The 13,991-nt window shown below is 41.1% G+C and overlaps 1 protein-coding gene across 4 annotated transcripts in view; it reads left to right on the top strand.

The window, feature by feature from the left end:
- The window catches only part of CHODL (chondrolectin), a 44,027-nt gene that overhangs the window by 23,900 nt on the left and 6,136 nt on the right, over nucleotides 1–13,991 (top strand). For 3 of the 4 annotated variants that reach the window (XM_026652496.2, XM_026652501.1, XM_026652498.2), the window contains exons 2-4: nucleotides 10,741–11,053; nucleotides 11,854–12,011; nucleotides 13,679–13,726. In XM_026652496.2, the coding sequence (XP_026508281.1) occupies nucleotides 10,741–11,053; nucleotides 11,854–12,011; nucleotides 13,679–13,726 (519 nt within the window). The remainder of the gene's footprint in view (nucleotides 1–10,740; nucleotides 11,054–11,853; nucleotides 12,012–13,678; nucleotides 13,727–13,991) is intronic. The other variant, XM_026652500.2, reaches the window with a different exon arrangement.

Raw genomic sequence — 13,991 nt, 5'->3', positions numbered from 1 at the left:
AAAAGAAATCTGATGAGGTTCAACAAAGACAAGTGCAGAGTCCTGCACTTAGGACAGAAGAATCCCATGCACTGCTACAGACTAGGGACTGAGTGGATAGGTAGCAGTTCTACAGAAAAGGACCTAGGGGTTACAGTGGACGAGAAGCTGGATATGAGTCAACAGTGTGCCCTTGTTGCCAAGAAGGCTAATGGCATTTGGGCCTGTATAAGTAGGGGCATTGCCAGCAGTTCGAGGGACGTGATCATTCCACTCTATTCGACATTGGTGAGGCCTCATCTGGAGTACTGTGTCCAGTTTTGGGCCCCACACTACAAGAAGGATGTGGAAAAATTGGAAAGAGTCCAGCGGAGGGCAACAAAAATGATTGGGGGCTGGAACACATGACTTATGAGGAGAGTGAGGGAACTGGGATTGTTTAGTCTGCAGAAGAGAAGAATGAGGGGGGATTTGATAGCTGCTTTCAACTACCTGAAAGGGAGTTTCAAAGAGGATGGATCTAGACCAACGTTCGGCACGCGGCTCACCAGGGTAAGCACCCTAGCGGGCCTGGGCCAGTTTATTTACCTCCTGACGCGGCAGGTGCGGCCGATCGCGGCCCCCACTGGCCGCGGTTCGCCGTCCCGGGCCAATGAGGGCAGCGAGAAGCGACTCGGGCGAGGGATGTGCTGGCCACGTCTTCCTGCCGCCCCCATTGGCCTGGGACGGTGAACCACGGCCAGTGGGGGCCGCGATCAGTCGAACCTGCCGCGTCAGCAGGTAAATAAACTGGCCCGGCCTGCTAGGGTGCTTACCCTGGCAAGCCGCGTGCCGAACGTTGCCGACCCCCGATCTAGACTGTTCTCAGTGGTAGGAGATGACAGAGCAAGGAGTAATGGTCTCAAGTTGCAGTGGGGGAGGTTTAGGTTGGATATTAGGAAAAACTTTTTCACTGGGAGGGTAGTGAAGCACTGGAATGGGTTACCTAGGGAGGTGGTAGAATCTCCTTCCTTAGAGGTTTTTAAGGTCAGGCTTGACATCCTGGCTGGGATGATTTAGTTGGGGATTGGTCCTACTTTGAGCAGGGGGTTGGACTAGATGACCTCCTGAGGTCCCTTCCAACCCTGTTATTCTATGATTCTAATGCATTCGAAGTAAAAAAATCAGATTCATATACCCATTCTGTCCAGCAGCCATGTTTTAGGGCAGAGAAATCATAATTCATTATACAGTATGCAAATAGTCTCTCTGATTGCAGTTTTATCTGCACCCAAATTAGCTTTTGCATTTATAAGGGGTAACACATCTTTGGTCTTTAATTTTAAGGGAGCGATTATGAATCTTATAGTAGTCTTTTGCCAGCATTTGTATATAATATGGAGGGGTTCAATGGAGTTAACATAGAATATTTTAGCTTCTTTGCACCTCTCCACATTCAACGGTTGGCAAAAGAATTAAAATGAAGTGGTCACAGGGAACAGTGCAAGAGGACACATAGCCTTGGGGGTTAAAGCTCTGAATTGCAACTCCAGAAATTTGGGTTTGATTCCCACGTCTGCCACAGACTTCCTGTGTCATCTTGGCTAAGTCACTTCATCTTTCGGTGCTTCAGTTTCCCATTTGTCAAATGGGGTAATAATGTTGACTTGTCTATTTAGATTGTAAACACTTTGAGGCAGGGATGTACACTGCCTGGTGCAATAGGCCCCTGTTCTCACTTGGGACCTGTAACAGATTCTTACCTTTCTGGCATCAGTTCGTATATTCTTACCTCAGTTTCCCTGCTGTGCCTCTGGTTCCCTTCTGATAATATAGGCTCCCTCTGACCATAAAATAATTCATACCTCAGTTTTCCTGTGACTTTTGGTGCTTCTGTTCCTCCAACCAAAGCAAGTCCTCCCGTTCCAAGGTAAACAAAACAACCTTCAGCCCCTCTTCCCTGGATCTCCCCTGGCTCAGTAACCCTCCACCCTTCCCCAGATCTTCACGCTGATGCAGAGCTGGTGGGGGAGTTTCCTTCCATCCTATTCAGATGTCCCAGCCTGGGGCTCTTAAACAAGGTCTGGTGCCAGCTTCATCCCTCTCTAGAGTCTTCTGTCTCCTGACTCTCATTAGGCTCCCTCCCAGGGCCTTTCTGGTAGCCAGCTTCTCCTTGCTCTTTCTCCAGCCCTCTTGATGAAGAGGAACCTCCCCTCACAGGTCTTGCCTTGACCCTAATCTTCCACACCTGAATAGAAAGACCAAGAATAATTCTGACAGCTCCCTGAAGTTTCTGCTTCCTGTGGCTTTATATAGTCCTGCTCCCAAACTATAGTCACATGATCCCTAGAGTCTGGGCTTACATCCTCCATAGTTACCTTCGGGGGAGAGTGAAAAGGGGCATGTGCTTTTGTTTAAAGCTAGCACATAATTTCCCATGGCAGATGCACTGTGGAATATTTACAAATGCGCATAACTATTGTATTGTATAACCAAATCTCTTCAAACTGCCCAGAGCATATACTGCTTATTATGGACTATGTGTACATAAGGCTTTTGTTTGTTTGTTTTGTTTTTTATGATGTAAGGTTTAGCTATTACAATTTCAGTCCCAAGGATGGAGGGAAAGTAGAGAGAGATGCAGATGGAGGTTAGGAAAGGAGCAAGAGAAGGACCAAAGTCTTTGCAAACAAGAGCAACTTTGCTCACTAAACACCAGGTAAAGTGATAAGAGGTGAAATGTAATGAGGACGTGGAAGAAGTTGGGTGGTTGAGGGCGCAAAGGATGAAGCAAAACACTTATGTGAATAACTACAGTAATTGGGCCTTGGATAAAAGACTGCAAATAGCCCAGTTTGAAAAGATAAGGCAGATTTAAAAGCATGTTAGTCAACTTGCTAGGTTTTTCACCCAGGGTGTTCACTCAGGAAGATCAGCTCACTGAATTTAACAACAGAGGTAATACAGAGCCAACAGACAGGAGAAAGTAAGAACTCAGATGTAAGAGGAGCACTAGAGCCAATGGAAAATATCAGGGCTCAATGAAAGAAAAGGTCAAGAGATGTTAAATTAAAGTAAGATGCTAGGGACTTTAAATGAGAAAAAGAATCAGAGTATAGGAACCGAGCTGAAGACAAGCGGTTCCATCAAGTGAGTTAGTGGGAAGAACAAGAAGGGAGTGAGAAAGGGAGAGGAAAGGGAAGAAGAAATTGATCAGGCAGGAAAAAGCACAGGATTTGGGCGGGGGGGAATGAGGGCCAAAGCAGTGTCATCTCTGAGTTAGGGAAGAAACAAGAAGAGTGAAAGCAAAAGAAGTGTATGATAAAAAGTAGAGTTACCTATTAAAGTCACCCAGAAGGAAATTTCCTCAAGGAATCAAAATGATATGATATGATGTTGACCAGCAATAGCAGTGAACAAGCTGAAGGAAGGGGGCAGCTGAATAGTGTAGGCTTCATATCAAGTGGGAGGAAATTAGAACAGAAAGAATTGAGTTAATGAAAACCCACACCTCCTTTAAAATAGCTAAGGAGGTGAGTGGGAACAAAGTATAATTTCCCACAAGTCAAAACTTCAAACGAGCAATATGAGCTAATTCAAGTGAGGTCCAAGCTAGGAGTGACATCATCTGATCATATGAAACTAAGAGACTTTACTTCTGATAGAGCATTGCTACTGTCTGGTATAACACTGAATTCTTAAGGCTAAATTTCATGGGGACAGTCCAACAGGTATTAAGTATCTAGTTTTCCTTTGCAACAGTTCCAACTTATTGTCTTTTTACTGAAAATAGGTTTTTTTAAATGACCCATGGCACAAAAAGATAATGGACTATGTCATGGTAGGTCCTATGTGGCTGCACAATATGAGGAGGGAGAGGGAATTAAGACACTGCTTCCTGCTAATACCCCTGTGAGTGCTAATGGAGGAAGGGAGGATGAGGTGAGGGTTGGACTCAAAGGAAGGGGAGCGCACCATTCATTGAAATGGAGTCAGAGCTTCTGTTGTAGTGTGCATTTCCTGAGAGGACTTGTGTGAGCCAGTATTCTTCATTGCTGCGGCAGGATCCCTCTGAACATCCATGGCCACAGGCAGTGGATTAGTAAATAGTGACACTCCAAGCAAAGACTGTCCAAGATTTCCAAAAGTGACAAGTAATTTGGGTGCCCACCTTGAGACATCTAAAAGGTGCCTTGTTTCAGAAACCGCTGATCCCCTACCCCTCTAGAAATCAGGCCCTTTAATGTGTTGTAAGTTAAGCATCTACAAATTAAATGCACCCCAAATCACTGAACACTTCTGAAAGCCTTGGCTACAATTCCTCGAGCGGTGCAGTTCTGATTGATGATCCTGGTTCTCAGCAAGATTTTGGCAGAAGTTACTTATAAGTGCAGACTTAAAAGCATTTAGTATTCCCATTTAATAATGCATTACTATGCCAATATGAAATTAATTGACCTCCTGGAACCTAAATATATAAAAGCACTACTGAATTATTGTCTTTGTTTCCTCGTTTTTTTCTTTCAGAGAATTGCTTTGCTGACATTAATATTGGTAGAATTTTTTAAATTAAATTTAAAATATTCAGATGACAATTGCTTTTTTTTTTTCTGATTGGTGTTTGTCTTCAAAATATCATGTCATTGTGCTGGTACGTGAGCGCCAGGACAGGAAACTGACTAGCTTTTTTGCAATAGTTCAGTTTGAATAAAGTACAAAAAGTGAATAATGTAAGTGTTGGATATATAAACTGGATGTTTTTCAAAGGGTTCCAGTTTTAGGAATGGAAGGTGTTAATAATAGGGGTAAGGACATTTGATTTGTAAAGCAAGTTTCAGTAGGGCTATGTCTGTTTCACAAGCATGTAGGATGAAAAAAATGATTCTTGGGGGAAAAAATTAAGGGCAAAATCCAGTGCTTGCTCCTCTCAGTGGTGTAAGGTTAGTAAGAATGGAATGTTTTGAGCTAGTCTGTCTGCACAAGGCAGGATAGCTTAGGGAGCAGGACTGGGACGCGATGTAACACACTCCAATAAAAGGAACTGTATACGTTTCTGTTCTTCTGCCCACAGTACCTGCTGCCTAATGGTAAGAAGCCAGGGGTATGTCTATAACCTCAAGATGGCTGAACATGTCATATGATAATAAAAAGAGCACATATTTGGGTCTTATCTGGTGCATTAGTCAGCATAGTGTTCAAGGGAATACAAGATCTGCATACTGCCCTATCCCTGCCCAGGTGCCCAGTTGGGGATGGAAGAGATTTCTTGTGTCCTCTTCCATCATTCATGCAACACAGTCCAGATTTTTGTCCTTAGGTAATAAGGTCCTGATCCTGCCACCTATATTCCGATTGAGTCGTATGTTATTTTGCAGTAGCCTCCTTCATTCCAATGAAATTACTTGCAAAATTAGGGTCTACTCAAGAATTATAATAGTGGGAGAATCTGATTCTAAATGTCTGACATAGAATTATCCAATACATTACTATAAATTAATTGTGGGTAGTTACCCATTTTAAAGTTCTTGTTACGAAAAGGTTAAACAGCTCATAGTCAACGTTTTACTACCCATTTTGTCTGCAACACTGTGTGCAGTACACGCTACCATTTTTCACTGTCAGATCATTTCTGCTTTGTAGATGATGAATAACAGAGAGACAAAATTGCTAAAAATGAAACTCAAGCAGCTGACATCGCAGCATGCTCAGAGCAGGGCACTAAAATGTCAGCTGATTTACCAGCCATTAATACACAATTCCAGATTTCCATTAGCACATTGAATGACACAAATTTTATTAGCAAATCCCCACATTTTATGTCATGGTTATTGATGAAAATGTTAAATAAGATTGGTCTCAAGATCAATGCCTGAGGAACTCCACAAGTAACCTCCCTCCAGCCTGACAGTTCATCTTTCAGTATGACCCATTGTGGCCTTCCCTTTAACCAGTTCCTTACCCACCTTTAGATTCTGATATTAATCCCCATTTTCTCCAGTTTGACTAATAAATTCCCATGTGGAACTTTATCAACTGCTTTACTGAACAGATTAGATCGTTTGCATTTCCTTTGCCTAAGTAGTATCCCAGTAGAGCCTCTTTTACCTTATTTCTCCAAGTGATTGGGATGCAAACAGATTCTGTTTCATCCATTCCATCACTTCTGATTTCTTTACAGTCTACCTCATCATTAATATTGTGGCAGAGCTCTGACCTTGTCCCCGTGGGTCCTGCGCTTCTAGGCAGTATATGCTAGCCTCAGTGGCTCTCTGTGACCCTCCACGTAGTCCTTCTCTCTCTAGGGCCAGGGTTACAGTCTACTGAGCCCTTTTCATCATAAGCCAGCAAGGAGGTTGGTGAGAGAATTCCCACAGTCTCTGTTGTCCCTAGGGCTTGTTTTAGAACAGTTTAGCCTCCTGTCCTGACAGGGGCCTGACTTCCCCTCCCAGGAGGTGTTCCTGTAGTGGTGGGTTGGGGGGAACCCGGGCCCATCCTCCACTCCGGGTTCCGGCCCAGGGACCCTAATGGTAGCAGCTGTTGGCAGCCAACCTTTCACTGCCAGAGTTGCTACATTTCCCTGGGCCACTTCCCCACAGGACTCCTGCTTCTCCCTTACCAATAACTTGAGGGTGTCTTCATTAACCAGTCCTTCAGCCACACTTCCTCTCCCCTGGCTCTCCTCTGCCTGACTGGAGTGAGCCCTTTTTATAGTATCAGCGGGGCCTTAATTAGAGTCAGGTGATCACATTAGCTTAATGGCCTCACCTGACTCTTTGCAGGTTAATTGGAGTCAGGTGTTCTCATTAGCCTGGAGCAGCCCCTGCTCTGGTCAGTCAGGGAACAGAAAACTGTTAATCCAGTGGCCAGTATATCTGCCTTCTGCTATTCTGCTGTACCCAACTGGCCTGGGTCTATGACAATATCTAATGCTACTCTACCATCTTTATCTTTATTTCTGTCTTTCCTGAACAGCACACACCCTTCAATACCTGTATTCTATTCTGTATTCAGGACTACTATTCCACTATGTGTCCGTTATCCCTATAATAGCTGGTTTTACTTCCTGTACCAGTAGTTCTAATTCCTCCATTTTGTTACCCAGGCTCCTTGCATTGGTGTACAGACATCTTAGTTGTTTCGGTTTGGCTTCACCCACATTCCTCACCCTATTAGGTACAGTGATTTCACTGTTAGTATCACCTACCTGACTATTACTGTCATTGATATTGGCACCATCTTTCCTCTTGATGTCCAATCTCCTACCCTCTGCTGTTCCTTTTTCCAATGCTGTATCCTCTCTTACTTGATTTTCTTCCCACTCAATGTTAGAGGCATGGCAATTACATGAGCATTTCCCAGCTGTCTCCCTCAAATTCCTAGTTTAAAGCTCTTTTAATCAGTTGTGACAACCTCCATACCTGAAGTCTATTTCCCTCTCTACTTAGGTGGAGTCCATCCTATGAGAAAAGTCTTCTGTCCATCATTGCCTCCTAATTGTTGAACATCCCAAAACCCTCCTTATAGCACCACTACCTGAGCCATCTGTTGATGATCATAATCTTGTCTTGTCTTGTCTTCTCCTCTAGAGACAGAATCCCACTGAAGATCACTTGAGCCTCCATTTCTTTATGTGTCTTCCCCAGCCTGGCATAGCCTTCCTTTGTATGTTCTGGCAAGAATCTATGCAAGAAGGACAATCAGTAGATTCTTTCCTGCTCTAGTTAGGATCCTCTTCAATCTCAGGACCACATCCCGAATCACAGCTCCCAGCAGATAGCACACATTTCTGTTTTCTGGATCAGCTCTGGTGACAGGCCTATCTGTTCTTAATAGGGAGTCCCCGCCATGCAGACCTGCCTCTTGGGAGCCAGGTGCACAGAAGAAGAGGAGAATAAATCTCTAATATTTAACTGGAAAGTTAGAAGAATAAGTCACTGGGCAAATGAGTCTTTAGAATCTATATATACTTTTCAATTCAAGTTTATAGGTTTACCTCTCTATTTAGATCACCTAACATTTTCCATTATAAAGATTCTTGCAACCTAAATAATTTAGTATTGATTTCAGTCTTGGGATGTTTTGCATTAAATAAGGCAGGGGCTACTCATTGAATGGTGAGGATAAAAATATTCAACAGCTGTCTCCTTTCCTGTGCATGGTCCATCTTGTGCACTGAATGAGGCAGAGGTCCAGTGGAAAAAATAGTATGTGATTATATAATTAATGGCTGTATGATAATGCATGTGTACAAATGGCATAAGTTAAGTTAAATGGCACAGGGCAATACTAATGTTCACATTTCCTAACTTTTGAATGCTTGACTTTGCAACTTTAATAATGTTCTTTGACTGCATTATTGTTTTTTTTAAGGAAAATAATTTTTAAAAGGAACTGGGTAAAAATCAAATTCTGTTATGCACATCTATAATAACTCCTCAATGTGCATCATTATCAGGGTTTGAACCCTGAATCTTCAGCACTGCAGCACAACTAGAACTACAGGACTTATTTCTTTAGCAGGAAGGAGGAAAAAGCTATTATCTTGGGAGAGGAGACGGGACTGGACCTCTGGAGCCATGTTCAGAATCTGGGAGGCATTGTCAGGGCAAGTCCCATCAGAATTTCTGTCCCCCAACTCTTGAGGAAGCAGTCTTCTTGAAGGGTTGTCTGTGTAGTATGTGGAGCTTGTGTAAGCCTGGCCTTAGGTTAGAGTATTCATGTTGGGTTATTATTTTGGCAAGCTGTCACACTTTTGCTGCCTACCGAAGTGACAGAAGGGAAATGATGATTTTTCTAAAGTTTATACCGCCACCAAACCTGAACAGAATTTCATCGGACAAAGAAAAGGCACTTCTGTAACCTGAGGGATTTCTCCCTATTGAATTTCAAAGGCCTACTTGAAACAATGGAAGTATTAGGGCTTTTCCAGAAAGGTCACAAGAATAATTTATAATATAAAGAGGTAGCCAAACTAAATATAGTGGTCATCCCTACAACACAGAGGAGCCACATTTGTTTTTCATTGAAAATCTGTAGCAATGGGAGTCACCTTTGAACTTAGCTAGATGAATTAGATCATACTAACTATTGCTTAATGAATTCTGGCCATTAGCTTGAAGTTCCAGGAATTATGCTCTATACACCTTTAAATGGAGAGAAGTAGCTACTATGCAGTATGCAAATGCAACCTGCTTCTGAGGAATCATACACAGTATGCCTGATTCTACATTTATGTGAATTAAGGATAACTTAATGGAAGGAAATCAGACCCACTGTGTACTCACTCTTTCATGAAGACCTACTTTTGTTATTTCTTGTTTTGTCATTCTCTTAATATAGTATAAAGGCCATTTTGATTGAAAGAATATGGTTACACTTTGTGTATGGAAAAACATTTAGGGAAAATTAAATTTAAGTTGTATGATGATGTTTCTGTGTCCTAATTACAAAAACGTATACATTTATCAAGTTAAATAGGATAAAACTTTTTCAGATATAAAATCACTGGGGTGTTTACCTAGATCTGTTAACATTTATTATGGTTAAAAACTGAAGTATACAAAAGAGGTGGATTTTTTCAAGTAAAAATAATAATTTGTGCTCCTCTTCAACAAATATGGCTTATGAACAGCTTATTTTTTACAGGTTTAATGGTAAAATTGTTTTCTGCTTGTATTCAAACAGTCTAGATAATTATAGTAATTTCTTATTACTTCTGTAAGGCCTTTGTTAACTTTACAAAATACTATAATTTGCACATTTTCTATGGAATTGGAATAGACAAGAAAAAATGATTCTTTTAAAAGAGGCTTTTACGTAGTCCAACTACAAGAAGTCTAAAAGAAATTGTGTAAAGTTTTAAGATAAAATCAAGATCACTATACATACAGCTGGTACATTTTAAAACATGAATGGGCTTCAGCAGCACTCACCACATTATATATACAGATGACACCACTGATTTGCTCTGATTCGAATCATTTGTCATTTTAGATTCAAAGCATAAGTTCTAAAAGAGGTCAATAGCAAATACAGTATGGTAAGCACCCATTTCAACTGCTTTTGGAAGAAAGTAAATATATAATAAGTGCAGTTTCATTTTCTTTACCTTGCAGTTTCATAAAAAAAGAGTCATTGGATCGTTTGGTTTGATCCTTTAAACAGATTTATCAAGTGAAGTTTAAGTAAATATTTGTTTGTGTGGACACATTAGATTTGATGCTTTCTGAAAATATTTTGATTATATTGTTCTGCTTGGCTATGTATTGTTATGGTCTCAGGTGCCATCTGTAGTTTCCATTGACTGCATTGAACATGCCAGGACATAGAGGTAAAACTATAAATACTGGGGAATCCAAACAAGCAGGATTAGATAACTGACTGAAGAAACTCATGACTTCCTTTTTACAATGGAAATTTAGAGCCTAATTTTGTGTCTATTAAAGTCAAATAGAGTTTTGCCATTCATGCCAATAGAAGTGGGATTGGTCCCACATACAGTATTTTTAAAAAAAACAAATACTACTTTTAAGGAAGGGGCCCAACCCTGCAGTCCTTAAGCAAGGAAAATTCCCATAGTTGTCAAAGGGATTCTCAATGGTTTTGATGGGACTTTCATCTGCTTAGGGATTTTAGGACAGGGACCAAGATGTGCATGACACCAGCAGTGTTAAAATTGGAGATGGGGGTTCAGCAGCATTAACCCAATCAAAATAAAGCATGACTTCCTTCAGCACATGGCAAGTAGAAATATTATTCAGCTTCTTTGTCACTGTATTTAAGGTCAAAAAGTGTGTTATGGAGATATCAAGCATCCCTGTTACAAGATAGCCTACTTCCAGGATTTGTCAAGACGTGTGGGCTTCCAGGAGGCCCGCCATGCCTGTGAAATCGACGGTGGTGTGCTTTTAAGTCTGGAAAGTGAAGCTGAACAGAAGCTCATAGAAAACATGTTACAAAACCTCACTAAGTCAGGCTCTGGGATTTCTGATGGTGACTTCTGGATTGGATTGTGGAGAAGCGGAGAGGGACAAGCAACATCGAGTGCTTGCCCTGAGCTCTACCAGTGGACTGATGGAACCATTTCATCATTCAGGTGAAAGTCTGGGAGATTGCCTATAGTTTCAAGGGTTTATGGAGGGAAACACAGTGTGTGCAGCACCCAAAAAAGTCAAATGTTTTGTGAATTGAAGCATATAGAAAAGTTGGTCAGTGGGGCTAATAACATGCCCCTGCTCCTTCTTCACACAAAGAGGAGGCTGAGCCAATGGATATGCACTTGGAGATGTGGAAGGATATCTCTGTGGCATGCTTGTCTCAGCCCCTACCCCCAGCCTCATAGAAGTAAGGGCTCCACAGGCTTCCAGCTCTGTGGAGTTGGAAGGAGGGGGGTGGGGAGGAAATGGCAATCAAACTCTGCTGGATTCTGGCCCCCAAACCAGAAGGCCAACAGCTACATAACTTAGTGCAGACTATTTAGAGTAACTCACTCTGCCCACACCCCAGATTTTGGAAACCCCATTAGATTTCCTGATTCAGCTAAAGACCAGTAGAACAAATGGCAACATTCAGGAACCATAATCTGCAGGGCATCTGTGGGTAGTTGGCAGGGAAAGCAGGCGTCAGAAGGGAAGGAAGGAACATCTGCATGGATGCTTCTTGACTGCAGGAAGATGCTCCAAGATCTACAAGACTGGTAGTAGACCCCCCCCTCTGTTCCATGCAGGAGATGGAGGGAAATGCAGCTTATTCTGCTTTAAAGGACAATGGAGCCTATGTACTATAACTTTCACTAGATTATGGCATTTCTGGTTGCTTGTGAATGGTTTTATTAGATGATATGGTGGGCCTTTTATCTGCAAGATTTTGAACATTTTGATTTATATGCACTGCTAGAAATTGGTATACGGATGAGCCTTCCTGTGGAAGTGAAGCTTGTGTTGTGATGTATCATCAACCAACTGCAAACCCTGGCCTGGGGGGGGCTTACCTTTACCAGTGGAATGACGACAGATGCAACATGAAGCACAATTTTATCTGCAAGTATAGTCCAGGTAAGAAAAAGCTAAAGTCAGATTTCACATGTGGTATACGTTAACAGAAAAGTCACTGCTTTGGCAGAAAATGTTGGGGATTTTGGGATCCTCAATATTTTGAGGAAAACTGTACTGGAAGAACTTGAAAACTGCGAATGTTTTTATGTGAAATGTTACCAAAATATTTTCACCATTTTCAAGTAATGCTAGTTCTCGCCCTCTGGCTCTGTCACTGACTTTCTGTGATGTCTTGGAAATGTCACTTAGCCTATCTGTAAAATGAATACAGGTAAATGGAATTCAGGGAGGTCCAGCGCAACAGGAAGAAAATTACACACAGGAACACCAGCTCAGATGAGGACACAAGAGGCCAGGGATTTTTCAGTTTGGCTTAACCTCCAGAAATGACATGGGAATCTTTTCTGGATCCTGCATATTTCAGTTGAGGAGACTTAAAACTGGACAGCCAGAACAAGGAAATTGGAAGCAAGCTTGAATTTGAGGCTATAATCATTTTTTAGTTATAGTAGTCATGCTTGGCAGTAGATAAACACCACATTTCTTACCAGGATTATGTTACTCAAAGCATTACTGGGTCTTAAATTGTCCACTGTGGCCACAAAGAGAACATACAAATCCCAGTATAAATTTAGCCAAACTGCATACAAAAAACAAACAGGTTGTAAACCATCCTCATCAGAGCCAGGCTACATGTAAAACCCCACACTGAACCAGAGTTTCAGTGTTTAATATGAACCTGCAGAGATTCCCTCCAATTGCTTCTTACACAATCAACCTCTAACCACAAAAGTGACAAGGTGTACATTACAAACTGGAATGTCATTTACACCTTATAAACAGTAAATCTCAACAGTCTGTATGCAGATTAGGGTCACTGTTTCAATTTCAGTGAGATTTACAAATTTAGAAAAATCAGAGTAGGAAAACCAATTGATCTCCATTCCTCAAACTTCCTACTTCTGAAGTACTTAAACATGTCTTGTTTTTTCATCTTTACAATCGAACTATCAAAATTCATGCTATGAGTATGGCTCTGTGATTCATTAGGCAATCTTACTCAGCCAGCCTCCAAGCCTAATCGACATATTTTCACTTGCAATTTTTTGTTTTCTATCTAAGTAATATCTTCAGGGGTGGGGTGGGAGAGACTCCCTTGATGATGTTTAACGTCACAGTACTAGCTGTGGGTTTGAATCTCATTCACCTTGAAAGGATGTTGATCTTAATTATATAATAGTAGTTTAGTATGTTCTAGGATCCTCTGACTATAAGAGAAGTGAGATGTTAAGAAAAACTATATTCAAATTATATCTGACACAAGAAAAGGGTGGGTTTCAATTATTCATCCAATAAACTAGTAGATTCCACCAGAAAAAAAATTGCTTAAGGCAAAACTGCAGCATTCCTATTTATCTAGATTTGTACAGAAGTATGGACTAGAAGTAGTTTGATACCAACCCTTAACTTTAATGTTTTGTGTCAAACATTCTTCAGAAAGGTGCTTGCCAAATATTGAAATATGAAGTTAAAGAACTCTGCAATAATTGTGTTTTTTAATGAACATGGGAGCATAGTTTTGAGCTATGGCACTATGTGTAAAACAATGTAAAAGACGTCTGTTTTATTACTCTTACTATTTCATTGTCAAACTATTGATTTAACAGATAATGTCCTAGAAAAAGAACTAGGTGACAGAACAGACACAGATTATGGTAAGAAACTTTAAAAAAAACTTTTAGCTTGAGTTGCACTGGCAAAGACATAATCTCATGAATCATTTACAGGCTCCAGGAAAGTTACATAGTTTTTTATTTTTTTAAACAAACTTGTGTTAGTAGTGGAACATATTAAAAGAGAATCCTGCAGAGAGGAATATTTGCAGATGTAGTTGCAAATATATGGATGTAGTTCAAAACACTGCTGCTTTTAATTCCTATTCCATATTTAATCCTAACAACACACTAAAGTTCTGTAGAC

Source organism: Terrapene carolina, unplaced genomic scaffold (assembly GCF_002925995.2).
Source record: "Terrapene carolina triunguis isolate 2854851 unplaced genomic scaffold, T_m_triunguis-2.0 Scaffold38, whole genome shotgun sequence".
In the NCBI taxonomy this organism is placed as follows: domain Eukaryota; kingdom Metazoa; phylum Chordata; order Testudines; family Emydidae; genus Terrapene; species Terrapene triunguis.
This window is presented reverse-complemented; position numbering and strand designations above follow the sequence as displayed.